The sequence below is a fragment of the Empidonax traillii genome, unplaced genomic scaffold, assembly GCF_003031625.1.
Source record: "Empidonax traillii isolate 1590-97213 ecotype Southwest subspecies unplaced genomic scaffold, ASM303162v1 scaffold10:size5872457, whole genome shotgun sequence".
NCBI lineage: Eukaryota > Metazoa > Chordata > Aves > Passeriformes > Tyrannidae > Empidonax > Empidonax traillii.
In genome coordinates this window covers 5,270,326-5,295,685 of record NW_020955203.1, presented here as the reverse complement: position 1 = coordinate 5,295,685, position 25,360 = coordinate 5,270,326, and the positions used below count along the sequence as shown (strand labels likewise).

The window sequence follows — 25,360 nt, the reverse complement described above, 5'->3', positions numbered from 1 at the left end:
TCAGGAGCCTGGTGGTGACTGTGCCATTATACTGAACGTGGGGCACCTGTGTGGGGGTTTTTGCTGTCCCAGCATCACTGCAGCTTGGTAGCCAGCAGTATTTGGAAGGGAACTCGGCTTTTCTCTGTTTCTCCTGGGAGGGACTCAACTCTCCCTCCTGTAAAGGTCCCTGAGCGGATCCCACAATCAAGCGTTTCCCTTCTAGGCCTCACGTGGGAAGTCCATGAGCTCATGCTTCGTTTGTCTTTTGTGCCAAATGGAAATGTCTGGGCCAAAAGCAAATCCTGATCTGAGCAAACTCCCATGATTTTCACAGAAAGCTGCAGGAGCAAAGAGTGGGCTGTTCAAAACCTGAAATACAGGCTTGCCCTTGAGCTGGAACACACTTGAAACCACGTGCTTCAAAGTTGCACAATGCTCTGATGGGTGGGACCACTCATAAGGACCTGAAGATGGGTCCAGGCTTCATAAACATAAGATGCCTGGGAGACGGGAGGTTCCCTGGAACTATTCTTTTTCTGAGAGTTCCAACTAAAATGAATCAATCATATGCGGCTCACAGCCCAGAAACAGCACTTTGCAGTAAGTGCTACCTAACCTGTTTATGGATTTAGTTCCCCCAAATGACACCAGATCCCAGAAATCTAAACAGATGTGTTGTTTGGCTTTGAATAATCTTGATTTTTTTTTGTTTGTTTGTTTGTTTGGTTTGGGTTTGTGTGTTGGTTGTTTTGTTTTGTTTTGTTTTGTTTTTTTTAAGTAGCCTCTGATCTGTGCTTTTTTATGTTATTAAAGCCTGTGAAGTCCTGTGTAAGTGCCAGGTGCCGCTGTCCTTCTTGTAGGTATTATTTTCCGTGCCAGCGCTGGTTAGCAGTTGAGGAGGACGACGGTCAGATTGTCAGGGAGCTGGTCCCAGTGGACGAAGCATTTGTAAAGAAAGATTCGGAAAATGAAGGCCAGTCTCCTGCAACGCTGGGCCTGGAACAGAAAGGTTTATAGTAGTAACCTTGTGTTTCTTCCACAGTGTGGGGTTGGAAAGGGACCGAGTTAATAGCGCTGCTGAGGGCACCAGCACTTAACAGTAGCAGTTACTCGCTGGGCTGTGAGTAATTTTGCCCCTACCATGAAATTTTCGGGTGTGAATGAAATGTGAAGTGTGTGTCAGACAGCGAGGAGGGGACCCTCCTCATTTTTATTTGGTTTAATCATCTTGCAAGATTGGACCCCAAGGGACAAAGCTAGGAAGATGGGTAACGTTCAGTCATCATCTCTCCAATGAAATGCACATCTGTTGCTAGTATCTAAGGAATAAATCTCATTCATTTCACATCATGGACTGTAATGGTTAAATGTTTCAACATAAAACTGAGCAGAGAGTAAACGCAGCCAGAGAAAGGGAAGGTACCTAAATTTATCTCACTTTCCATCTTGCTGCTTGTGACGGTTGTCCTCCAAAATAACTTTGCTTCACTTGTAAATAATTTTACATGGTAACCACAGAGCAGTGACACACTCCTGGGTCTGATGCTGCAAGGGTGCTGAAGGCCCAACTGGTTTCCTAGCCAGTGAAAGGTTTTAAACTCTCCCCTAATTTCCTCCTCAAATGCCTTTGAATACGTGAATAATTTCCACAAGTTGTACAGTCAGATTCCACAAAGTGTTTATCCCTTTGGTTCAGGAGGATGTGCTGTTTAAACAGCATTTTGGAAACATGTATGTAACTGTGGAGAAAATGTTCCATTTTGGAAATCTTGGTTAGGTTATAGCAGCACAGTGAAGACTATATTAGACTTTTCCACATTTTTTTTATGAGTTTGCTGCACTTGCTAAATGATGCTGCAACAGAAACCACCCTAATGATGTTTTTCTGAAGGATGTGTTTGCGAATATGAACTGTACATCTCAGTGTACATTCCTTCTGGTATGTGTTATATGCACATACATTGTTTGGTGCTGATAAAATAAAGGGGGGTAGGTGTTTTGGGTTGGTTTTTTTTTTTTTTTTTTTGATGAAATATTATAGGCAGAGGCAGCTTTGAGGAGTGTTAGAGGTTTCCAGGAAGCAAATGGGAAGGCTTGAGCACATTTCTTATCTGTAGATGTGCAGGCAATGTACTGAATGACTGGAGCAGGAGAAGATCCTACAACGAGATAGCTCAGCTCACCTCAAGAGCTACCACAGCATAGGAGAGGAATTAGAGATTACAGCATGACTGTGATCAGTCAAAATAAAACTCAAACCAAGCACACATATGGAAGGAAAAGTAGAGTTAACTCCTGGTCAGACTTCACACTCTTAAATTAGGATATTTTATCTGACAGCTAAATCAACGACGTACATTGTGAAAGTGAAAACTGGGGACAAGAAGAATGCTGGGACAGATGCCAATGTCTTCATCACACTCTATGGAAGTAAAGACGATACAGGTATGGCTTCAAATGATGTAAAAAGGTAGCAATGCACTGTTGGACACCTGAAAATTCAGGTCACAGTCTCCTCTTATATCCTCAACACTGCACCCCACTCCTTTTTAGAACAACGTTGCGTTCCCGCTGACAGTGAACACATCGTGGTAACTTGCAGCACACCAACAGCTGCTGTAAATCACTGCTGAACCTTTTGATGCTGATTTGCACCAGCTGCTGGTCTAAAGATTTTAATTCCAGTTATAGAAACAGCACAGTTGACTGGGACTACGTTACTGAACAGTGAATGCGGTGGATGATTTGCTTTCCTCAGCAATGAATCAGCATGCTCCCGAAATCCAGCTTTCCTCTGCCTCTTTGAGTGGCCCAGAAGTATTTAATCAGCTGATGAGCAAATCCTCTTGGAAGCAGCTGAGCTGTGTGTGCAGTGGCTGGGATGCCTGTGAGAGTGACGGGGAACGGACGGGTAGCACCGATTTCTTTAGCTGTGAACGCAGCACAACAGCATCGTCCTTTTTACACTGCCAGGGGATCATTCAGTGGAGGAATTCTGTATATTTTGGGTGATGGTGCAGACTTGGGTTCAGAGGGAGGGACAAAGTTCAGATCTTGAGATGAAAAGCCAGTTTTTGCATTTTAGCCACTTCCCCCGTTCCACTGTTGACATTCCCAGAGGATTTGTTTCACACACTGAACAATGTCCTTTTGCATCGCCACAACAGGGACAGTCAGCCTAAAGGCCTCAAAGATTAACAAGAACAAATTTGAGCGTGGGAAGGTAGATGAGTTTACAGTGGAGTCTGTGGACATTGGAGACCTGAAAAAAATCAAGATAGGCCATGACAATAAAGGTAAGATAATCTGCTTGGTAATGCAGCATTTCTAGTGCACTCGGCACGTTGCTGTATAAAATAACCTGCCTCCAAGACCCCAGTTGTCATTTACCTTTCAGTGACAGATCCTTGCTGTCACTTTGGCTGTTGCTGCTGCTACCCTTGCTGCTAATTGCATTCCCATGTCTGTGGCAATACGAGCTCAGTGGCAACTTGCAGGGAGCTTTGCAACTTCTGCCTCTGCAGGAATATCTTTAGTTTTGCAGCCACATCTTCAGAGAGATTTCTCAGATATCACCGAACATCTTATTTGTTTTTGTCACCTGGAGACTTGTCTCATTCCTGTATTAATTTTTGTGTTGTTGTTTTGATTGTCAAGTCTCAGCCGCCTTTCAGACATGGCTGTGTCTCTACTACAAACAAGGTAGGCAGTGCAGGGATGTATGAATCCCTTCCCCTGTGAGGCAGCAAGGGACATATTTGTTGATAAAACTGCTCCATACTATTACAAAGGCAAATTAATCCAAGTGATGGAGTAATTAGCATTTCCATGTGCACATCTTTAGCTTGACAGATACAGAAATACAAAGCATTTTGGCTCAATCCTGGGCAATTGCATCCATTGAGCTTTATGTTATGTATTTTATTTTTCCTTTGGCAAAAGAGAGAAAGATTTATTTCTCGGAGGTCTGGAATGCATTTCCCGTTGTCTGTAAAGGCTCTGTGGGTTATTATTCACTGTTATCTTTCCAACCACAGGTAATTCAACTGGCTGGTTTCTGGAATGGGTGGAGATTGATGCCCCATCACTGGGAGAGTGCCTCAAGTTCCCCTGTGGACGTTGGCTGGATAAATCGGAGGATGATGGAGCCATTGAGAGAATCATCTTCCCTGCAAAACTGCAGACAAGAGAGTATATCCCATGTGAGCAGAATGCCATTTCCCCGGGGTACACCCATCATTAGAGAAGATTAAATTACACTAGCTTGTGCAGCTTTATAGGCTTGGCCTCTGCCTTGAATTGGCTTTGGAAAATTTATAAATAGATCACATGCCAACTGTTTCAATTACTACAGGAAGGTTCCTCTGGGTGCTCTAGACTAACACTTCCTGTGTTTGCCAAATCAGAGAATCATTAGAAGTCATGTGGATGTGTCTGATTGTCTCTTTGCTCCCTCTTCCCCCATCCTATCCAAGTCCTCTGCTCATTCCAAGCTGTCTTCCTTGTTCCCAGTTTCCCTTTGATCTTGTTCCATTCTAATATTGCCATTTTTGTTGTCAAAGCAGACACTTTGGTCTTGCTTCCAAGCCTGAGTTCTTCCAGTGCCTTTGGCACTGCACGCCCGTCTCTTGCTGACCTTCTTCCAGAGTTTCTTCAGTGTGGTTTTTTTTTTCTGATAGTGTTGTACCAGTCTGCCTCTCCTAGTATTCTCTGATATTTTTTCCTTACTCTTCACTCCTTTTTAAAGTAATTTTTGGAGTAAACTTTACCCCAGCTCAGTTCCTTCTGAGTACAAGCTTATAATTTTGAAGTCTGCTATGGTACCTCAAACTCTCCCATTCTGGCAACTTCTTTTCCTCTATCCAGAGTACTGAGAATCAGATAACATGGCCTTCTTGAAGTAAATGAAACATTATTTTACTTATTTTGTAGCCCTCTCCCTTTTTTTCCCCTCTCTCGAGCATCTTTGACTACGTGTAGGGTACTCACAGCACTGAGACTGAATTTGACTTGTACCTCCCTGATCTGCTTCATTTCAAGTTGTTGCTGATAAATATTTCTTGTAACCACCATGGTACTGCTAAACCACCTTTACTTTTCAATATGTTGGATGCCACATGATGAGGGATGAGGTCTGGTGCCTCAGAGTTGATTACCATGTCATGCCCTGCAAGGGGCTCCCTTGGTCAGTCTTAAGAGATAAGTTTGTACACACCAAAGTTTTTTCCTACCTCACCCCATCCCTCAGGGTATGCATTGGTGATTTCAACACCCTTACCTCCTGCAGTTCCTTATATAAATATCAAAATTTAGAGCTGCCCACTCTCCCTTTTCCTGCCTCAGTTTCCTTCTTCATAAGTAGCTTTAAGAATAACCACATACTATCAGTTGTTTTGTCTCCTTTTTTTCTGTCATCACTGTGTTTCATGTTGAAGGTGTCTCCAAGATCTGGGTCCTGGTATCTGCAGTCTGTAAGCTAAAATAATTTATTGCCTGAGGATCTGCCAATGTCATCTCTTTGTGCCTCTCCCAGTCTTTAACCAAGGCATTTTTTACTTCTCATATCTTGCCTTCTTTACCTGAACCATCTGGAGCCAAAGAAAGTGTATTCTTTGCTCCCTTCCTCACTTTTGTCAGTCAAGTGGAAGACACTGTAGATTCACAGCACCACAGAATTGGAAGAGACCTTAAAGATCATCCAGTTCCACTTCCTGCCATGGGCAGGGATACCTTCCACTAGAGTCAGATGCTCCAAGCCCCATCCAGCCTGGTCTTGGACACTTTCAGGGACGGGGCAGCCACAGCTTCTCAGGGCAACCTGTGCCAGGGCCTCACCACCCTCACAGCCAAGAATTCCTTCCCAATATCCCATCTAATCCTGCCCTCTGGCAGTGGGACACCATTCCTCCTTGTCCAAGACCTTATCCAAAGTCCCTCCCCTCCAGCTCTCCTGGAGCTCCTTTAGGCCCTGCAAGGGGCTCTCAGGTCTCCCTGGATCCTTCTCTTCTCCAGTTGAACCGCCCCAGCTCTCCCAGCCTGGCTCCAGAGCAGAGGGGCTCCAGCCTTCAGAGCATCTTTGTGGCCTCCTCTAGACTTGCTCCAGCAGGTCCACACCCTCTTTAAGTTCAGGTCTCCATAGATGGATGCAGTATTCCAGGTCTTTGTGTCTGAAAAAATAAATTGATTGATAGACGCAGTGAATACTTTCATAGGAATGAATACAAATCAGGGACTTTGTATGTGCTTCTCATCTGGTTTTGCCATGTTATCCCAGTCGATATATATATTTTGATGCAGGTGTTGACTACGTAATTTATTAATGGCCATGAATATAATAATGATGTGGGAGTTTCTGGCATACCATACATTTCAGTACCATAGTTTGTGTAAAGCTGATTTTTGTCAGCAGTCCACATCCAACCTTTGGAAGAAGCCAGGCCTCTCTGGCAAATAGTTTACACCAGGCTCGGTGTGAGCTTAGGCTTTTTCACCATTTATTCCATTCCCTCTGTGTTACTTACTGCATTCTGCTTTCCTAACAATTAACCTGGGGTTTTCAGTTTGCCAGAGGTAACTAAATGGGTTTGATTTGTTTTATGATGACTCGTGCCAGAATTGTTTCACGATGAAAACATGTCATCCGCAGTCCAATTAAAATCATCCCTGTGGGGATACAGCTTTAAAAGTGCCATGTAAATGAAATGGGTGTCTGACAGCTGAAAGTTGTGCTGTTGGTGACCTTGTTAGGGCGCTGCTTTGCTGATTCAGTTCTAAGCTGGTGTTAATATTCAAGCAACAAGACCAAGTGCTACGGACTTCAGCAGAGAAGATAATTTTATATTCATAATGCATAGTGTGTGATTTTTTGGTCTCCAGGATTTCCCCCTCCCCCCTCTTCTTACATACTGGGGAAACTATTCCAGTTCTGTTGCAGCACAGCAGAGCAGACTTCATTGGGTTGGGCAGAAAGAATATTGAGTACCTCCAGGCTGACTCCCTGTAGAAGAAAACTTCTTCATCTCTGTCCTTCTGAGAGCTGTATTTTGAGAGCCTGTGCTTTTAATGAATGCTTAGTCCCTGATGTGCCTAATCAGAGTTACTCCAACAGTAATAAAGGTAGTGCCAGGAACCTTCTCTCCTACCCTAACAGCAATGCTGAGTCTGAAACTGCTATAGAGTAAATAGCAAAAATGACTGAAGTCGTGGCAGAGAAGGAGGGTGGGGATGACGAGCAGCTGAGAAGATTGTGGTGAGGGGTGGGAAAGGGTGGAAGCTGTTCAGGGGGTGCATGGGACAGAGATGGCCAGGAGCAGATCCTGGTGGTAGCAGAATCCAGGTGCTTAAGGCTCTGCTTATGGGTAGCAACGTGGACTGCAGGGGCAGTGTCTCCCTGAGGCTGGAGAGGTCCCTGCAGCCGACTGGTGATGCCCAAGCCTTACCCGGTGTTATGATTTCAGAAAGGGTTCAAAGGAGACTGGGACAGGATTCATTTTGCCAAATGGTGCCACTGAAATCACATGTCCTCACAACGGTTCTAAACTGCCATTGTGATTGTTTAGTCATTAGGAGGGTGGATTTGGGGAATGATGCGGCTAACCCCAAGGAATACACCTTCATTCTTTGACTGAGTCTTTCTTCAGACTAGATTGGCTTTAGTGATTACATCTGGAGAGGTAAACACCAATCTGGTGTGTGGGCATCTGAACATATGTTTCTTATTCGTTGAGCTAAACCCCATCCCACCTTGAAACCCAAGGATATTCAGCGAATCCACAGCAGGCCAGGAACAGAGCCCCAAGTCTTATTCCTGGGTCAGCCTTACTCCCGAGCAAGTCTGATCCATACTCCAGCAGGACTGAGAAGCTGTGAAGATAAATAGAACAAAAGGAGGCATCAGATTTCGGGGTCATGGGACTTTTTGGACAAAGAAACCAAACCACCGGAATAGAATAGGGAAGTATTTGTAGTCTTGATCCTTTTTGTTCTGCATTCACCATTGGTCTGGCTGTAATTTAACCTGTTTGCCTCAGTGTTTCAGAGAAGTACTAAGTGAAAATAGAACAACAATTTTTTTTTCCTTATGATTGATATTTGTCATGTGTTTAATAATGGAAATAGTAGGACTTTGTTATCAATAATACTATCTTGAATATTTATATACTGCCTCCAGTTGTCTTAACTTCATCCATCTGCCTAATTGCTCAAAAATTTATGAATTCAAGTTTTGCTTTAACACTTGAGGTATTGAAATAAATCTTGTTTCAGTAACTTTGGATGGCAGGTATAAATACAGTGAGTGTTTTCTGATCATGTGGTTAACCTAAAATCTCATTACATGAACGTGCATCAAGGTCAGTTTGCCTTGTAGCATTAAAGGAAATTCCTTTGGAATTTCCTAGGACTGACCAACTGGGTGATGTTAATGACCACAAGCGTGTGATTCCTACCCTTGCCCCCTTTCATTGTTGAGTTTTATAACTCATTTCTCATTGCATTAAATCTTTCACAGGAGCATTGCTGCACTGCTTACTAACTTCTGTTGGTTTGTTTCCCTTTCCTGTCGTTCCCTGAACCAGTTGTTCCTTACGAGATCACGGTGTACACCAGCGACATTTTCGGAGCTGGCACGGACGCTGATGTCTTCATTGTTCTCTACGGAAGCGATGGGATCTGCACTCAGCAGAAGTCCCTGTGCCTCAACAAGAGAGAGCAAAGGATGTATTTTGAAAGGAACTCAGTGAATCAGTTCATTGTAGAGGTAAGATTGAAGGTGCTCACTCTCATCTTACGTTTTCTCGAGGGGATTAAGACGAGAAAGTGGGAACCCTATTTTAGGGAAAACTGTTCAGTCCTTGTGGAATGTGCATTCAAAACTCCATTCTCCAACAGTCAGACTGCACTGGATCAAATCTTTTCCTACTGGCCTTCAGTGAGTAGCAACTCTAAGGTGCAGCACGCAGTGTCCCTGTGGCCAAATGCCATGTTAAGCCTTGGAAAGGCTGGTGCAACTTTGTCACGGAGCTGTGTTGTACCAGTACATGGATGTGGAGGCTTGTCCTTCCAGGTGAAGTTAAGAGCCACTTTGGGAGGTCTTTACATCTTCTGTTTCCTAGACCATACTTGGCAAACAGGATATCTGTTCCTGCTGGATATAATACGTGCACCTATCCTTATCAACCCTTTACTTGCTTGAAGATTTTATTTCTCTTGCAGTTGGCAATACTTTGAAGCAAAATTCTTTTCCTTCTGTGTGCTCAGACAGAGAAGCTGTTACTTTGCCACAGGCAACGTGATTTTCCTATACCCAGGCCTAACTTATTTGAAAGATCTTGCAAGCATTTCCCAAAGTGTTTGCACAACTGTGTGCAAATAGTAAACTAGTGCACATCAGTGAGTGAGCTCATTCAGATCAACACCATTAGGTAATTCCTATTCAGAGTATATCCTTTCTGCTGAGAATTTGTGAGAGGCAAAAATACAGCCAGCTCTGGCTCTGGCTTATCCTTTAGGTACTGCTTCATGCCCTTACCTTGCTTTGCTGGCTGCAACACTAACACTGACTTCAAAGAGGACCTTACAACCTCTCTCTGTTTTGGGTGTGGATTTGTTTTTGTAGTTAAAAGGAAATCTTAAACTAATTTTTTTTACAAGTTAAAAATACTTCCAACCCGCACTGTTGTTATATGTCATGAATCATATAACAAATCCCCAGTGTGATTCCTTAAAAACAAAGAAGAAGACTTATTTTGGTGGAGTTTCCACATAGTTTTCTATAGTAGAGGTTGCATTAATCCACAAGTGTAAATCTTAAACTGAGTGTTATGGTTATGTCTTTATTCCATGAGATTTATTTCAGATTTGGTGGAATCTGAAACATCAGTATTTTTCTTAGATGAAGCGAAGGGAAATGCAGTGTGTTCTCCAGATTTATTACATCATATTAACCTGTCCCCAAACTTCATTCTTACTTCACCAGTTCCTCTTTCTGCAGGAGATGGGGATAAAGAAAAATATATTCCTCTTTCACCTGCTTGTGTAGAGCCGTAATTTGGAGTTCAACAGACCTTAAAAACAATTTGGGGGATCTCAGGAAACACAAACTGGGAATTGACTGTTTGTTTTTGTGCTTTTATCTGCCTCTATCATTTTGTATTTTGCAAAAGAGGCACAAAAGCTTAGAGACTGGTCTCAGCTGTGCTTCCAAGTGATGATTTGTTGGAGATGCCTACAGCAGGGTAAAGCCCACTTCTTCTTGAACATGGATCTTTACTGCTCAAGCATCACTTTATTGCCATGTATTGATTAAAAGCCTCACTGAAAGATGAGTATTTGTTCAGGACAAAAGAGGGGAAATAATTTTCCCCTGATATATGCTTGTGTGCACGTGTGAGTTGTAGAAATGAGTTTGGGTTGTTTAATTATTTTACAGTGAATCTTGTGCTGTCCAAAGTCAGGGCAGGGCTGATGAAGTCAAACCCAGTTTGTTCAGAGTGTGAATTCCTTGGGTAGTGCAGTCCTACTGATTTATGGAGTCTTCTAAAATTACTACTGTTTTTTCTTCATTATGGGGCACTTCTGTCAGCTGGGAACAGAAGGGAGTGGTCTCCAACATACCCAAAATGGTATGTTCCGTTTTGTCACGATTTCCAAGAAAATAAGACTCCAAGACCCCAAGGACAGAAGGACAGCTCAGTGTTCTTCTTTGTGCAGAGGAGATTTGCAGCCAGTCTTGGGCTTTTAAAGGCAGATATACAAAAGTTTGCACTGAAAGAAGCAAAAACTATTACTTAGGAGAAAATTTCAATTTTTTCCTGTTCAAGCCTTTGAGAGGGAGATCAGTTAAAAGTAACGAACTAGTAAGAAATTACTCAAGTAATAAGGTGAGGCATAAAAAAGCCATAAAAAGTAGCCACTTCATAAGATGATTGTTGTCTTTGAAGTCCTGTTGACTTTCACAGAATGGCACTGGGATTCTGTGGTGGAACAGGAGAGAGAATATGAAAGGCCAGGCTGTTTATGTAGCAATTTCCATACAATTACCTTCATTCCTACGCATGCAAAAAAAGTCAGATGCAGGATTGCTCCTGTGCAACCCAAACTATCTCATGCTGTGGGTAATTTGTGCAGAGCAAGGTTCACTATATCTCTGGAGCAGAAGTTCAGTGAAAACTTTTTAGCTAAAATACAAGTTAGGGCATAACACTTAGAGGAGATCATGGAGATACTCTGGGGGCTGGAGCCCCTCTGCTTTGGAGACAGGTGGGAAGAGCTGGGGGTGTTCAGCTGGAGAAGAGAAGACCCCTTCCAGAGCCTAAGGGGGCTCCAGGAGAGCTGGAGAGGGACTTGGGGCAAGGGCCTGGAGGGACAGGAGAAGGGAAAATGGCTTCACACTGACAGAGGGCAGTTTTAGGTTTGATATTAGAAAGAAATTTTTGGCTGTGAGGATGGTAAGGCCCTGGCCCAGTTTGTCCAGGGAAGCTCCATCCATGGAAGGGTTGAAGGCCAGGTTGGACGGGGCTTGGAGCAACCTAGGATACTGGAAGGTGTCCCTGTCCATGGGAGGGGGTGGAATGAGATCGGCTTTATGGTCCCTTCCCATCCAAACCATTCTAGGATTTTATTCTATGATTCTAATACGACACCAATACCAGTATTTGCTTCCTCATACAGACTGTAAAAATAAGAAATGAGCTGAAGAAGTGGTGTCTCAAAAGTCACCAGTTGTTAATGTTGTAATATTTCTCTGCTTTTTGTTTTTGCTTGTTTGTTTTGGGTTGGCTTTCTGGTGGTGTTTTGTTTTTTTTTTTTTTAAATTTGGGTTTGGGGTGGGTGGTGTGTGTTTGTTTGCTTTGTTTTGTTTGTTTTGCTTTGTTTTGTTTTCCGGTATAGCTGGAGGATGTTGGTGACATGATTGAAAAGATCCGCATAGGACACAACGGGGGAGGGCTGAACTCGGGCTGGCATTTGGACCGCGTGGCCATTCGGAGGCTGCTGCCAAATGGGAAGGTAGGCTGCGAATCCCAGCACTCCGCGATACATTTCCGTGAGCAGCCGTTTCCACTTCCCAAGGCGCGTCTTCTGTGTGCGAAGTGTGATTAACAGTGAAAAACGACTCCCCGGAGAGCAATGCACACTAAATGAACTTGCTGGAGCTTGGGGATCTGGGGACAACCAACACACATTGCCATGTTTTATTCTTCAAATGTTGATGATACGGCTCTGCAGTCACTGCCTTTCTAAAGCTTAATATTTTTATGTGTAGATCTGTTCTGGGGAATCACAGGGAAGGAAGTGGAAAGTGGGTGTACCATTTCAAAATAAAAAGTATTGTTGCTAAACAGGAACAAGAAATAATTTCATCAGTCCCTTTATTCTGGAAGAATAAGTTCAGGGAGCCAGTACAACTAAGACAAGCAAAATGCCCGTCAGTGGAAGTCCCTGGATCACTCATTTTAAGAAAATCAAGTTAGATGCTAGGATTTGTGGTTGCTCATGTCAACAGGATTAAGGCAGTGCAGTCAGATTGGTCAGCTTGATCTTGTCCACGTAAGTAACTGTTCCTCAACCCTGCTTTCAGATACTGGCTATAGGAACAGGAATAAATCTAGCCGTGGGGAAGTTCAGAAGAAAATCACTTCTTCAGGGGTAGTCCAGAAGAGCAGTAGCTGTGTTTGGGGACACCTGGGCTCTCTCCCCTTATTCCAAAGGGATGTCAGCTTTTGTCTCCACTCAAGTCTGGCCCCTCCTCAAGTGGCTTTTAATTATCAAGTGTTGGTGTAAACACAACTTGCTCCACCATGGTGAACCTACTTCTCACCTTGCTTCCTCCTTCAGATTTTCCAGGATATGTTTTGCTGTCTTTGCTACACAATCAACTTAAAGGTCTTCCTTGAACCCTCCTCACCCCAGAATCGTGAAATGGTTTAAGTTGGAAAAGACCTCTAAGATCATCAAGTACAACCATTCCCCCAGCACTGCCAGGGCCACCACTAACCCATGCCTCCCGGTGCCACATTCACACAGCTTTTAAATCCCTCCAAGGATGTGGACTCCACCAGGGCCCTTGGCAGCTGGACAACAATGTCTTCTTTCAGGGGAGAAATCTAACCTAAACCTCCCCTCATGCAACATGATGCCATTTCGTCTTCTTCTGTCACTTGTTACCTGGGAGAGGAGAACAACCCCCACCTGCCTCCACGTTCCTTTCAGGGAACTGGAGAGAGGGAGAAGGTCTCCCTTCAACCCACTCTCCTATCCCCTTGTACAAGCTTCTTCCCAAGGCAATACTCTCTGATTTTTTTCTCATGATCACCTTTTTGCCAGTCTGTCATTACCAGACCCGCACTGTATTGCCCAACACTTGCCTCGCAAAGCTTCATTAGGTTACTGAACAAATTTACATTTTCAGAGATGTTGTTGTTGGTCACGGGTTAGGGAAGATGCAGAGGAATGTGGAAACCAAGGGAAAAGAGATTCCTGGGCTGCCTCTTTCTACACGTCGTGAAGTACCCAAGAGTTTCAGGTTGGGTGCTCTTTCATTTCCTCAGGAAGGGTCTCGGGGCTGCCCCCCCCTCCCCCTGCAGTCATTGCAGCAGCTTTGAAGGGCAGATGGTGAGAAACCTGAAGGTGGAGGGAGGGAGGAAAACCCCTGAACAGCTTAGGAATGGAGAGGTTTACAATTCTACTGGTCTTTTGATTATGGCATGGGAAAGAAAGAAGAAAGCAGAGCACTGCACGATGCCGCTGATCAGCCGCAGGATATTATGACCTGCCACAGGATAGCAATATGCTGCCAACACTTCTAAAAGCTGTGCTACCTGATTAGACTGCTAAGATGTCTCTAGATGTATCTGTAAAACTGCAAAAGAAAAATGAGGTCAGCAACTTTTCAGATTAAATTGAAAGCACTTGGGTAGGAAACTAGGATTGTTGCATGCTGAAAAAAACTCTGTCTTGGCATGCCAATTATATTTGATAATTATATTTCATTTGTTACAACTTGGAGAACGGAAAGGCACTGATTTTCAACACACTACACCCTGCTTCTAGCTTAGGGCCAGACTCAGATTCTAATGAAACAAATTCTGTTCGGGGCTGAAAGAGGATTTTACCGCTGGTAACATAAACCAGTGCACTTTGCATCACACAAATATTAATGCAATCACTAACAAGGAAACTCCAGTAAAAACTGTGGCAATGACATAGTGGTTAACAGTAATGATACAATTAACTCTTGCTGTAACTGCACATTATGTCCCACTGTGCAGTCACTGGAGTCCCTAGATATCCTATTACCAAATAAACAGCGTTCACATCAATGGCAGGTACAGCCAACAGTATGAATGTTTAGGAGCAGTTCAAAGCATCAGTGAGAGATGTGATGAAGTGGGATCTCTATGAGGAGGAGAGAGTTTCAGCACTGAAGCATCACTCTGGAAAGCCCCCTCTTCCCGATCTGTAGGTGTGGAGATCAGCACAGTTCATCACAGTATCTCAGTATGGTGAGATAACAGGAGGTAAGCCAGTGCAGAAACGAGGAGCCAGAAGTTCTGGTCAGTCATTAGGTGCTGTTACTCTGCTTGTACAGCACAAATAACACTGGAAAGTGAAAGATTTGAAATCATCTGAAGTGCTGCTGGTGTTCTTTGACACCATTTTGTATGTCATGCTCCAAGCCCCCTGATGGAGTTAAAGCATTGCAAGTCTGGGGTTGAACTGCAGCAGTGCAGGAAGCAGCAGAGAGCAGAAGTGGTGTTTCACTGCCAGATGCAGATTTGGGCTGTGTGGACTCGAAGGGCAATTCTGATGCAGACTCAAGACAGTCACACAAGCCCCTTCAAGAGGCTCAGCTCCCACAGATGAACCTTTCTGGGATCTGTGTGTGATGAGACAGGAACTTGTTAGTTTCAGGTTAGCTGTGACTCGAGTGCACCTCTGCTTCTGGGTGCAAAACCCATTTCTCCCTAGTGATGGTGTCAAGACAGGCAGAATCTGGCAGTTCCAGGGAGTGCAGTGCTGCAGTACACAGTGATAGCAGTGTTTAAGTTTGCTACAGTGAAAGCTGATCGCTTCCTTTACTGGATATTAATGTTTTAGTATTTATGTAGTCAAAGTAGTGAAGAAAGGACCCTGTATTGGCTTGATAAATAATCACAAAACAGTAATTAAGGTGAAAATTATGCATAACAAGGCATCTACAAGAGTGCTAGAGGAGGACTTTGGACAACGCTATGGAGTGACAGGACAAGGGAGAATGGCTTCACTATGACAGAGTTTTAGGTTCAATATCAGAAAGAAATCCCTGGCTGTGAGGGTGGTGAGGCCCTGGCACAGGTTGCCCAGAGAAACTGTGGCTGCCCCTGGATCCCTGGAAGTGTCCAAGGCCAGGTTGGACGAGGCTTGGAGCAACCTGGTCTATGGAAGGTGTCCCTGCCCACAGCAGGGAGTTGGAACGAGATGATCTTTAAGGTCCCTTCCAATCCAAACCATCCCATGATTTTATTAACATACATTGGTGTGTTGTGCATGAAAGTGATGACACACAAAGCACTGGAAAGAGCAGAAGGTCCCTGTGCTGTGCAAGAGAGAAATTATGAAGCTGACAGTAAAGAAAGGGCCATTTTTCTTCTTTATTTAGTTACTGTGAGATTAAAATTAACTTATGAGTTTTTTTTCCTCAGTTCAGGCTTGTGACCTCTGCAAACTTGGCTGGTGGTTCATGTCCCTTTCTTTATGGAGTCATAGCCTGGGGTCCCCAGCACTCAAAACCTCCAGCATCTTACCATCTTGGAGGCCTTATGGGAGTCTGTTCTTAATGAATAGTCTGGGATTGATTTTGTTTACTGAGTGCAAACCACATGTTCTATTGTTTTTGTCTGTTTCATGATATAAATCATATTTGTTTCCACCAAATTGAAGTCAAAACAAAAGATCAAAAATTAAATCAGTGTTTTTCTCCCCTTAATGAATGTATGGGAATTGCCTGGAAACCAGCTTGAGTCACAGAATTATAGGGCAAAATCCTGAATTATTGAGCTCAAAAGAAAAAGCCCCACTGGCTTCAAAGAGAACACTGCCTGAGTAAGGGCTGAAGGGGGATTGCAGAGTCTCAGTGAAACTCGGCTTCAACAGGAATGGTGCAGTCCTGATTAGGAATTTGCAACACTTTTAAAACTGGGAAGGGCAGGGATCTACTGGATCATACAAGCCACTGTCACGCAGCCATTGGGAATACTGTTCTCTGCTGCGTATTCAGTGCTTCATCTCAGAGTCCTCAGATGTCCTCTTTCTGGAGGAAATACATTTCTGTGCGCTATTTCAGGTCTGCCTCCTCACACACACACACACACACACACACACACACACACACACATGCACGAGATGGAAGTGTCGGGGTGTTTTCAAAGGGGAGATGCTAGCATGTGTTCGTGTTGTTTTGAAGTGATTATCTCTGTCGTGTTTGCTCCAGGGCTCAGAAACTATCACATTTCCATGTGAAAGATGGCTGGCAAAGTCTGAGGACGACGGCGAGACTGTCAGAGAACTGGTACCGTCTGATATTTTTACTGAAAAACTCATGAAGGATGGGACACTCAAGCAAATAGAGGAAGAAGTCGAAGACCCCTTGGAAGGTAATATGATCCTAGGAGTAGTTAGTGACTAATTTTGTCTGATTTTTTTCTGATGCAAAACATTCAGATGTGTGGCTCAGGCAAATGTGACACACTGGTACAACCGTTCACTTTTCTTTCCCTTTCTCCTCCCTGGCCTCTCTTACACCTGAAACGCTTCTATGCAATAACATCATCATTTGCCTGTAGGGCTTTTAAGAACTTGTCACAGGCACCCTTCTACACAGACATAGTTTGCATGTCTCCTCTGATGCCCAGCAAAATTTTTACGTCTTGTCTTCCAGGCTGAGTTAGCATTTCTGCTTGATTGCCCAGCTCACCTGTCCTGTGCACTCTGCCCCTTCTTTTCCTACCCTACCAGTCTGATTTATGCTCCTCTTTCCTCCTCCCAGAGTTGATTTCCCTGCTGCCCTTCAGGCACAAATGGACACCCTTAAGAAATTTGGAACTGTGCAGCCACTTTCACCTCGTTAAAGTGCCTCTGAGGAGGCAAATAAATTCCTGCTCGGTTCTGAGCCCATCTTACAAAGTGTTGATATTCAGTGTTTGGTCCTACTGGCAGCTGAAACAAGTGAGCAAGAACTGAATTTTCACCCCTAAATCATTGCTTTTCTGTATGTCCAGCTGTTCTTACCTCTTTTTCCTCCAAGAAAGGAACTCCTTTTCCCTCTCCGAGCTCATTCTGCCCTTGAGAGAGGTCATGAACCTTCCTCATCCTGAGCAGTGCAAAAGGAATTCAGCTGCCATTTCCATTCTTGATTCTCCCATCTGGCAACAAGATGATTCAACAGAGAAAATAATTTCTCTCACTGTTTCTTTTCTTTTTCAGAGTCTGATTTGCATTTACAGTAGAACATTGTCAGGGTGGAATTTTTATGGATTATCAGTGTTTTGCATTGCCAAGGGAAGAGGGGCCTTGCTGGGAGGAAGGCTGGAGCCTTTGCACTGTGCCTGTAGAACAGGGAGGTGTCCTCCTTCCTCCTGTTAGAAACTGGTGGTAGCTCATGCAACATCTTTTTTCTTCCCACAGAGGCAGAGACGACTTTAAAATCGGTTACTAAGTGTCATGACACTGGTAAGGGTTTCCCAGAGAAGCTGTGGCTGCCCTGTTCCAGGAAACATTCAAGCTCAGGTTGCATGGGGCTCTGATAAACCTGCTCTAGTGGAAGGTGTCCCTGCCCACAGCAGGGGAGTTGAACTAGATGGCCTTTAAAGGTCTCTTCCAACCCAAACAAATCGATGATTCAACAGTTCCACGACTTCTAGATGCCAGCATGACATTTTCTTTAACTTACTAATTTCTGTTGCTTTACCTTGCATCAGTTACCATGTGTTAACCAACCTAGGTGACTCATTTTTCCTTCTAAAGGCAAAGCCTTAAACCAAGTTTTTACGGTCTGTGGAATAGAAACTTCGGATAACTGAAGGTTTCTTCCGGCTGGGATCTAGGGCTAAGTTTGGGAACTTCTGCTTTAGATACAAAATATCTGGGAGGAGAATTATATCTTCTGCACCTCTGTGAGTCCGGATTCATCCTGGGCGGTGACACAGTGTAAGTGACAATGAGGGAAAATCAGCCTGTGGATCATCTTTCTTTTTATAACAGGCTGCATTTCAGTCCTGAAGGTCTCTAGAACTGGCAAGCAAAAGCCAAAGAAGGATGCACTGACTTATCAGACTTCCTTCATTATTAATGTAGCAGCTGCCTCTCAAATACGAAGCTGTACCTCTGTAGGACACATGTGAAGAGGCAAACCAGAGAACTCAGCACTGCACCTGGTCTGATGGATGTTCACCGGTGATGACTCTGATCCGTTTCTTAGAGAAATCAATGGAAATCGTTCACGGATGACAAAGCAAAATAGGGTCTGTTTTACTGTGAAAGAAGAAAAAGACAATATAGCAATGCTCTTCAGTGCTGTTAACATACACAGAATCCTAACTAAGACTTTGTGCCTCTTCCTAATTTGCATTGCCCTGGGGTTTGCAAGGAGGCATTTTCCATGGCTCATATGCTACCAGGGTAATCAGAGTCTTGTACAGTCCCTCACTGTTCTCCTGGAGAGGATGCTTTCAGTAACTGTTTGTTTTCCCCGTGTAATTGGGAGAAGAGTAGCAAAATAAAAATAGGAGTATTTAACAGGTTTAGTAAAGCACATTACTAAAGGCTTGATGAGGTTTTATTGTCTCATCATTGAGCAAGCTAAAGAGAAAGGGTACTTACACAGCACAGCTTCAATACGTCCTTAATTAAATACTGTCTCAGCAAAAGGACCGAGAAACCTGTTCTCTGTCTGTTTGGGGAATTTATAGAGACACGTGCCATTAACTCCTGTAGTAATTGCACATCTGAATCCCCAGAGTTTGTTTATGGAAGATGGAGTATTAAGGATTCACAGCACTGAATGACTTGTTCTCAGATCTGTGTCCCTCAAACCTCCATGTGAAAAGGTGCTGAGTTCCCTCCCCTCTATCGACTTCCCATCCAGTAATAACCATAATGATTCTTTGTATTTTTAACCGTGAACTACGTGATCAAAGCAACGCACAGGCATTGATTAGAACACGAAAAGGAAAGTCAGCAAATTTCAGCCCAGCGTTTCTCTAGCCTTTGGATCAGAAACCTGAAAGGAAAAGCCATATGGGATTTAGAACCACCAAGAACTGAGCAATGAGTAGAAAATTTGGGGGCCATTTTCTCAGGTGAATTCAGTATCTAACATATATCTTAGCAGCTCACCTTCAGATCAGAAATCATGTCTCTGTTTCATTCTGCAGTTCACACGTACAAGATCAGTGTGTTCACCGGGGATATCTATGGTGCTGGGACGGATGCTAATGTTTTCCTAAACATCTATGGAGATCTGGGGGACATGGGAGAGAGAAAACTCAGTAAATCTGAAACAAACTTCAACAAGTTCGAGAGAGGGCAGGTACAAACACAGTGGGTTAATAGCACTTTCCATTTCTCAGTCTCTAACCTAACAAGTCCATGGCTGTCTTTATAGGCTGAGTTTTCCTATGAGGGATGGATTGATTGATTCCATTTACCACATTCATTATCTCTTGAAATGCTTTGTATGGATTGTCAGCTGGGTATTAGAAATGACAGGCACTGCAGCAAACAGGCAGATGTTCCTGTGAAGTCACTGATGGACAAATTATGAGCTTGGTCCATATAAACTGGCTTCAGCTGTTGGCTGCAGATTTGGAAGCACACAAATTCTGGGGTCTCTCATTCCCACAGCCCCTGTGCAATGGATTTGCACGTTTACAGTATATGTTGGAATTCACCACAAAGGATGATAAGTTTATGGGACCTAAACTGTGTCTGTGTTTGAGAAAATAACACCAAAAGCGATACTCTGTGCTCAGTCCACAAGTCACAGTCACAGCCTCGTATTGAGATACTCTGATAATAATGATGGCAAAGATATCTGGATTGTCCATACAGATCTAATTGGATTAGAAAGGGAAGCATACTCTAACTTAAAAATGTCCCAGGCTTTCAATATTCTAACTGGTTGCAAAAGTGATGGTTTTTGCAGCTGCCCTCCTGGCAGAGACAGCCTTTAAAACACTTCCCTGCAGAACAGTTTCAGCTTACAGATATGCCTCTGTAAGGCATGTATAAAGCTTTTATCCAAACACCACCCTGCAGTATGGAATTTAAACACATGTGCTCTGCAGTCTCTCTTCTCTGCTTTTGTTCAGTAGATGATCTGTTGAGAGCTTTCTAACAGAATCAACTGCTCTTGAACACTCTGCAGGAGGACACGTTCACTATAGAAGCTGTGGACCTTGGCATTTTGTACAAGATCAAGATTCGTCACGATAACAGCATGTTCAGCCCTGACTGGTTTCTGGAAAAAGTGGAGATCCTGGATGAGACCACAGAGGAGTCATTTGTTTTCTTGTGCGAGCGCTGGCTCTCCAAAAAGAAAGAGGACAAAAAGATAGAGCGCACACTTTATGAACAGGTAAAGTTATGGCTCAAAGCAGATCCCACTGCTACTCATAGAAATAAAATTGTTGAATACCTGGTTGAAGTCCAAGACAGCTCGTTATGGACTTAAAGGGTTTTTTTTGGCTTATCCAAAATGAATTTCTGATTTTCAGACAAGAGCAGAAAGTCAGGCCACTCTCAGCCCATTATCACCAGCTCTGTAATTTGCAATTTCAACAGAAAAATCAAGGAGTGTAAGTGGAACTCTTCAGATGAGAGCTCAGTACCTTGCTGATGCACAGCAGAGCATATTTCCCTGCTGCTGTCCTTGCTGTGCCCACGAAGGTTACTGATGGGTCCCACTATTCAAAGTCCTGAAGCCAAAATCTGGAGTCCTTTGACTTCATCCTCACTGGACTGGATGGGTTTATCTTTTCAGCTCCCTATTCCAGCGTTGCCAAACATAAAAAGCCATGTCTCTTTGCTACCACTCAAAGCATCAAATGTTTTTTTTTTTGGTGAAATGCCTTTTCTACTTGCGCACATTCTGTGGCTTATCAGCCTAGCAGAGCTAATTGGAATTCGAGGTACATGCTCTAAGTAAAATTAGCAAACAAGATTAATAGACTTCTCTTGCTTCTATAGAGTGAGACATAATAAAGCAGCTGATTATAAGTTCATTGTATTTAAGGAGTCCACTTTGCAAAATACAGTGACATTTTAATTGACAGTTACCACTGAAATTATCATCAGTGGAGTTGGCCCAGACTCATCCTGGATGCAACAGAGCGGATGTAAGAGGAGTTACACCATGGATGAGTGTTGCCATATGCTCCCTCATAAAAGTGCAGCAGACAATGCTGCGAGTGCTTGTGGTCACGCTCTCACCCCGCTGCTCATATCAGTTCACAGTGAGGAAAAACTAAAAAGCTAATCACTCTCTTTTTTTTTTTTTTTTTTTTTTTTAATTATGGGACTGTGTGGTAAGAGCCTCACATTTGTTGGACGATGGCACCACAGACATTGTCAGTAGCCCTTCAAGTACAACAGATGTTGGGTATTATTCAGCTCTGCAGTTCTTTGCCTCTTATGCTCTTTGACCTGTGCCTGAGGAGCAGCCCTGGGGAGAAGGACTTGGGGGTGATGGCTAGGGGAGAGGATGGACATGGCACAGCCCAGAACCCTCCAGTGTCCTGGGCTGATCCCACAGGAAGGACATGGAACTGCTGGAGTGAGTCCAGAGGAGGCACCAAGTTGATCAGAGGGATCTGATGTGAGGGAAGGCTGAGCAAATTAGGATGGTTCAGCCTGGAGAAGAGAAACTTCAGGGTGACCTAACTGTGGCCTTCCAGTACCTTAAGGAAGCCTACAAGGAAGATGGAGAGAGACTTTTTACAGGAGCATGTAGCAACAGGACAAGGGGGAAGGATTTCACACTGAAAGACAGTAGGTTTGGAGCAGATATTAGGAAAAAATTCTTCCCTTTGAGGGAGGTGAGACTCCGGCACAGGCTGTCCAGAGCTGCTGTGGCTGCCTCATCCCTGGAAATGTTGAAGGCCAGATTGGACTGGGCTTGGAGCAACCTGGTCTAGTGGAAGATGTCCCTGCATGTGGCAGGGGGGGTTGGAATGGCATAATCTTTAAGGTCCCTTCCCACCCAAACTGTCCTATGATTCTCTGAATTCTGGCACTGCTACATCCATCTGAGTTTCCTACTGCTCACGCAGGTAGCAGAGAAAAAAAACACAACTCACCAACAAAGTCTGTTAGGTCTATTGTATTTTCTTTTATTATAACACACGTCCAAAATGGCCTGTCAGGGTTACCAGTGAAGTAAACGAATGACCAGCAGTAAATTACAAGTCACGTTGACTTGAGCTACACTAAGCAAAAAAGTACCTGGGGAACTACAGGGATTTCTTCTCAGGTAGTTCTTGGAGGCGCATGGGAACAGCTGACAGCACCTGTGAGCTCTCAGTCTCACTCCTGTCCCCACACATGCCTTCCAAACAGAGCTATGAGGGCGAGCGGAACAGCCTGGGTGGCTCCTGCCTCAGCGTGTCCAGTCAGGACAGCAACGCAAACCTGAAGGAGACCAAAAAATCCAGCCTGGTCAAGGCAGCAGAAGAAGGCTCAAGTGAGTGAGCATGCACGAGTGTTTGCTTGTTGTGCATCCATGTGTCCTTGGCTTCCAGTGCTTGATGGGCTGCGTTCATCCTGCTGCACGTCAAGGAGAGGTGGGACAAATTATTTCTCTTCTCCTTGTGTCGTGACTGCTTTGGGAAAGGCCGGATCAGGGCTCGTGTTTCTGTGTTTGTTGCTTTTCCTGTAGCTCTCTGACCCCAGCAGTGGGAAAAGCCATGTATTTCACACCAACTTCAATGTTTCCAGCCTGTTTCTTTGACCTGCTCAAGATGGTATTTCATGCAGCACGTTAGATCTGAATTGCCAAAGGTGTGTTTGAATTTCTCGAGACCTTATTTGTCCCGTTTAAGCCACCTTCCCTTTTCATGATCAGGTGGTTCATCACCAAGGATGTTTACTTCGTATGAACTTAGATGTGATTTATTTTAGAACCCTTCATGTTTTCTCCTTGCCACATGTAGCTGCATCACAACAGCTGTTGTGTTGAAAGGGGAGGGGGATATGGAGAGCTGAGCAATAGTACAGGCAAGTTTCTTGGCTCTCAGAAAATAAGTTTTCACTGAGAGTGCTCAGTTCTTTTCTAGAAGGCTGTCTGTCTAAGTACTGAGCAAAGAAGCAAGGTCTGCTGAAAGGCAGGGAGTTCGTGAACTTTGGGCTGAGTTTTCTGCTCAAATAACTGATGGAAAGAGTTGGTGGCACTAGTGTAAAGTTTTATCTTTAGACTCCTGTTTCTGAGACAAGGCAAAACTGAACATAAAAGAAAAACCCGTTTCTGTGTTTCACTTTGTAAAAAGTGAAATATGCCAGTCTGTGTCTGCAAAGGCCACCTTAACACAGGGAGCCTGGTCTTGCTTGGCTGGCACCAAAAAAGAAGTGGGCAAATTGAGCAGGTTCTGTCTCTGTCCTGGCTGTGAAGGGAGCCTGAAAGATGAGTGTGCTTCAGCAGAAGTTAAGCTGTATAGCCAACTTCTCCCAGCACATCCATATTTCCTTTTTAAACTTCATCACCTCATAATCACACGAGGTGAAAAAAGGCCAAGTGCTGCATGTGGGCTGGGACAATCCCCAGTATCAGCCCAGGCTGGGGATGAGCAGATGGAGAGCAGCCACGGGGAGAAGGACTTGGGGCTGCTGGGGGGTGAAAAGGGTGACCTGATTGCAGCCATCTAACACCTGAAGGGAGCTACAAAAAAGGAGGAGAGAGAATTTTAACAAGAGCCTGGAGTGACAGGACAAGGGGGAATGGCTTCACACTGGAAGAGGACAGCATTAGGTGGGATATTGGGAAAAAACTCTTTACCTTGAGGGTGGTGAAAATACTGGCACAGGTTGCCCAGAGAAGCTGTGGCTGCCCCATCCCTGGAAGTGTCCAAGGGCAGGTTGGATGGGACTTGGAGCAACCTGATCTATGGAAGGTGTCCCTGCCCATGGCAGGGAGATTGGAACAAGATGAGCTTTAAGGTCCCTTGCAACCCATGCTTTTCATGATTCTGTGTCTCTGTGATTTATATACTCTTCTTTTTTTGACTGCCTTTGTGTTCCAGGGCAATGACTTACCAGCTAAACTGCACCTAAGGTTTTTTGACATCCTACACAAGGTCTTTAGCTTCAGATTAATGTTTAGATGTGTGGCTACAGTTCCGTGTTGTAACAACTAACTGGGCAGCATCACAGTTCCTGTCTGCCTATGTGCTCTTAATCCACAGCAAGTGCAAAATAATGAAACTTATCCTAAATTTCCATGTTAAGCAACGTGTAAATTACATAATTTGCCTCAGGAGTTTAAGATAGCTTCCAAGGGGAAGCTATCTGAGGAGACTCACACAGATGGTTACTGCAGCTCATCTGATGCCCAGTAGCTTGCTGTGGTGTGATGCCTGGATGGCATGTCCCACACCTTTCAGCTGGGGACAGACACAATGCTGCACATTGCTTAACCTGGTCTGCAACCCATGTGTCTTGGGGCAACCCTTCTTTTGTTATCCCACATTGTTCTCAAATAAAATAAAATAAAATAAATAAATGATTCCCATGTCCCTTCTTGATATTACTCCTGTGGTGTGACAATGGATAACATCTGCCACATTGGCATTCTGTGCCATTTCATAAGTAATGGGTAAAACATCAGCATTTCCCCTGAGAAGCCCTCTCCAGCAGAGCTAGGACCATTCCCACCATCCCCATTATGCCAGGGTGGTCTCTCATCTCTGAGTCCTGGAGCTTGTCATCACCAGTGTCTCTGTTCAGTGACGTGGCCTCATTAGGGAAACTTCTTCCTGAAGGAATGCCAGATAAGATGGACTGCATGAGCCAGACAACCACCTCCTGAGCTGGATAAAAAGCCAGCTGTTAATGAGTTGATTAGGAAAGTGGTACTGGGAGTTGCCTGGGAAAGGGAGTGAACCTTTGAGCAGCCCAGTCCTGACTCTGTCATGACCGAACTGGCAAATGCCTTTGAGGGGCAGGAGATGATGTGAGGATGGAGCACGGGGGAAGGACCTCTTGGCTTGGATCCTGCTTAGGTCTGAGCTGGGAACACTGCTCCATGCTAGAAAACAGTGCTGAGGATGGTATGGATGCACCCCTAAGGAAACCCACCCCACTGGGAGGGGAACACATGCCCTCGAGCAGCCTGACCTCTGTGCTGGAACTCAGG

At 44.2% G+C, this 25,360-nt stretch overlaps 1 protein-coding gene across 1 annotated transcript in view; it reads left to right on the top strand.

The window, feature by feature from the left end:
* LOXHD1 (lipoxygenase homology domains 1) overlaps positions 1-25,360 on the top strand; it is a 150,132-nt gene that overhangs the window by 78,273 nt on the left and 46,499 nt on the right. The window contains exons 24-33 of the mRNA XM_027885827.1: positions 843-991; positions 2,323-2,427; positions 3,150-3,278; positions 4,020-4,184; positions 8,559-8,740; positions 11,872-11,988; positions 16,451-16,613; positions 19,392-19,546; positions 20,384-20,593; positions 22,573-22,696. Coding sequence (XP_027741628.1) covers positions 843-991; positions 2,323-2,427; positions 3,150-3,278; positions 4,020-4,184; positions 8,559-8,740; positions 11,872-11,988; positions 16,451-16,613; positions 19,392-19,546; positions 20,384-20,593; positions 22,573-22,696 — 1,499 coding nt within the window. The remainder of the gene's footprint in view (positions 1-842; positions 992-2,322; positions 2,428-3,149; positions 3,279-4,019; positions 4,185-8,558; positions 8,741-11,871; positions 11,989-16,450; positions 16,614-19,391; positions 19,547-20,383; positions 20,594-22,572; positions 22,697-25,360) is intronic.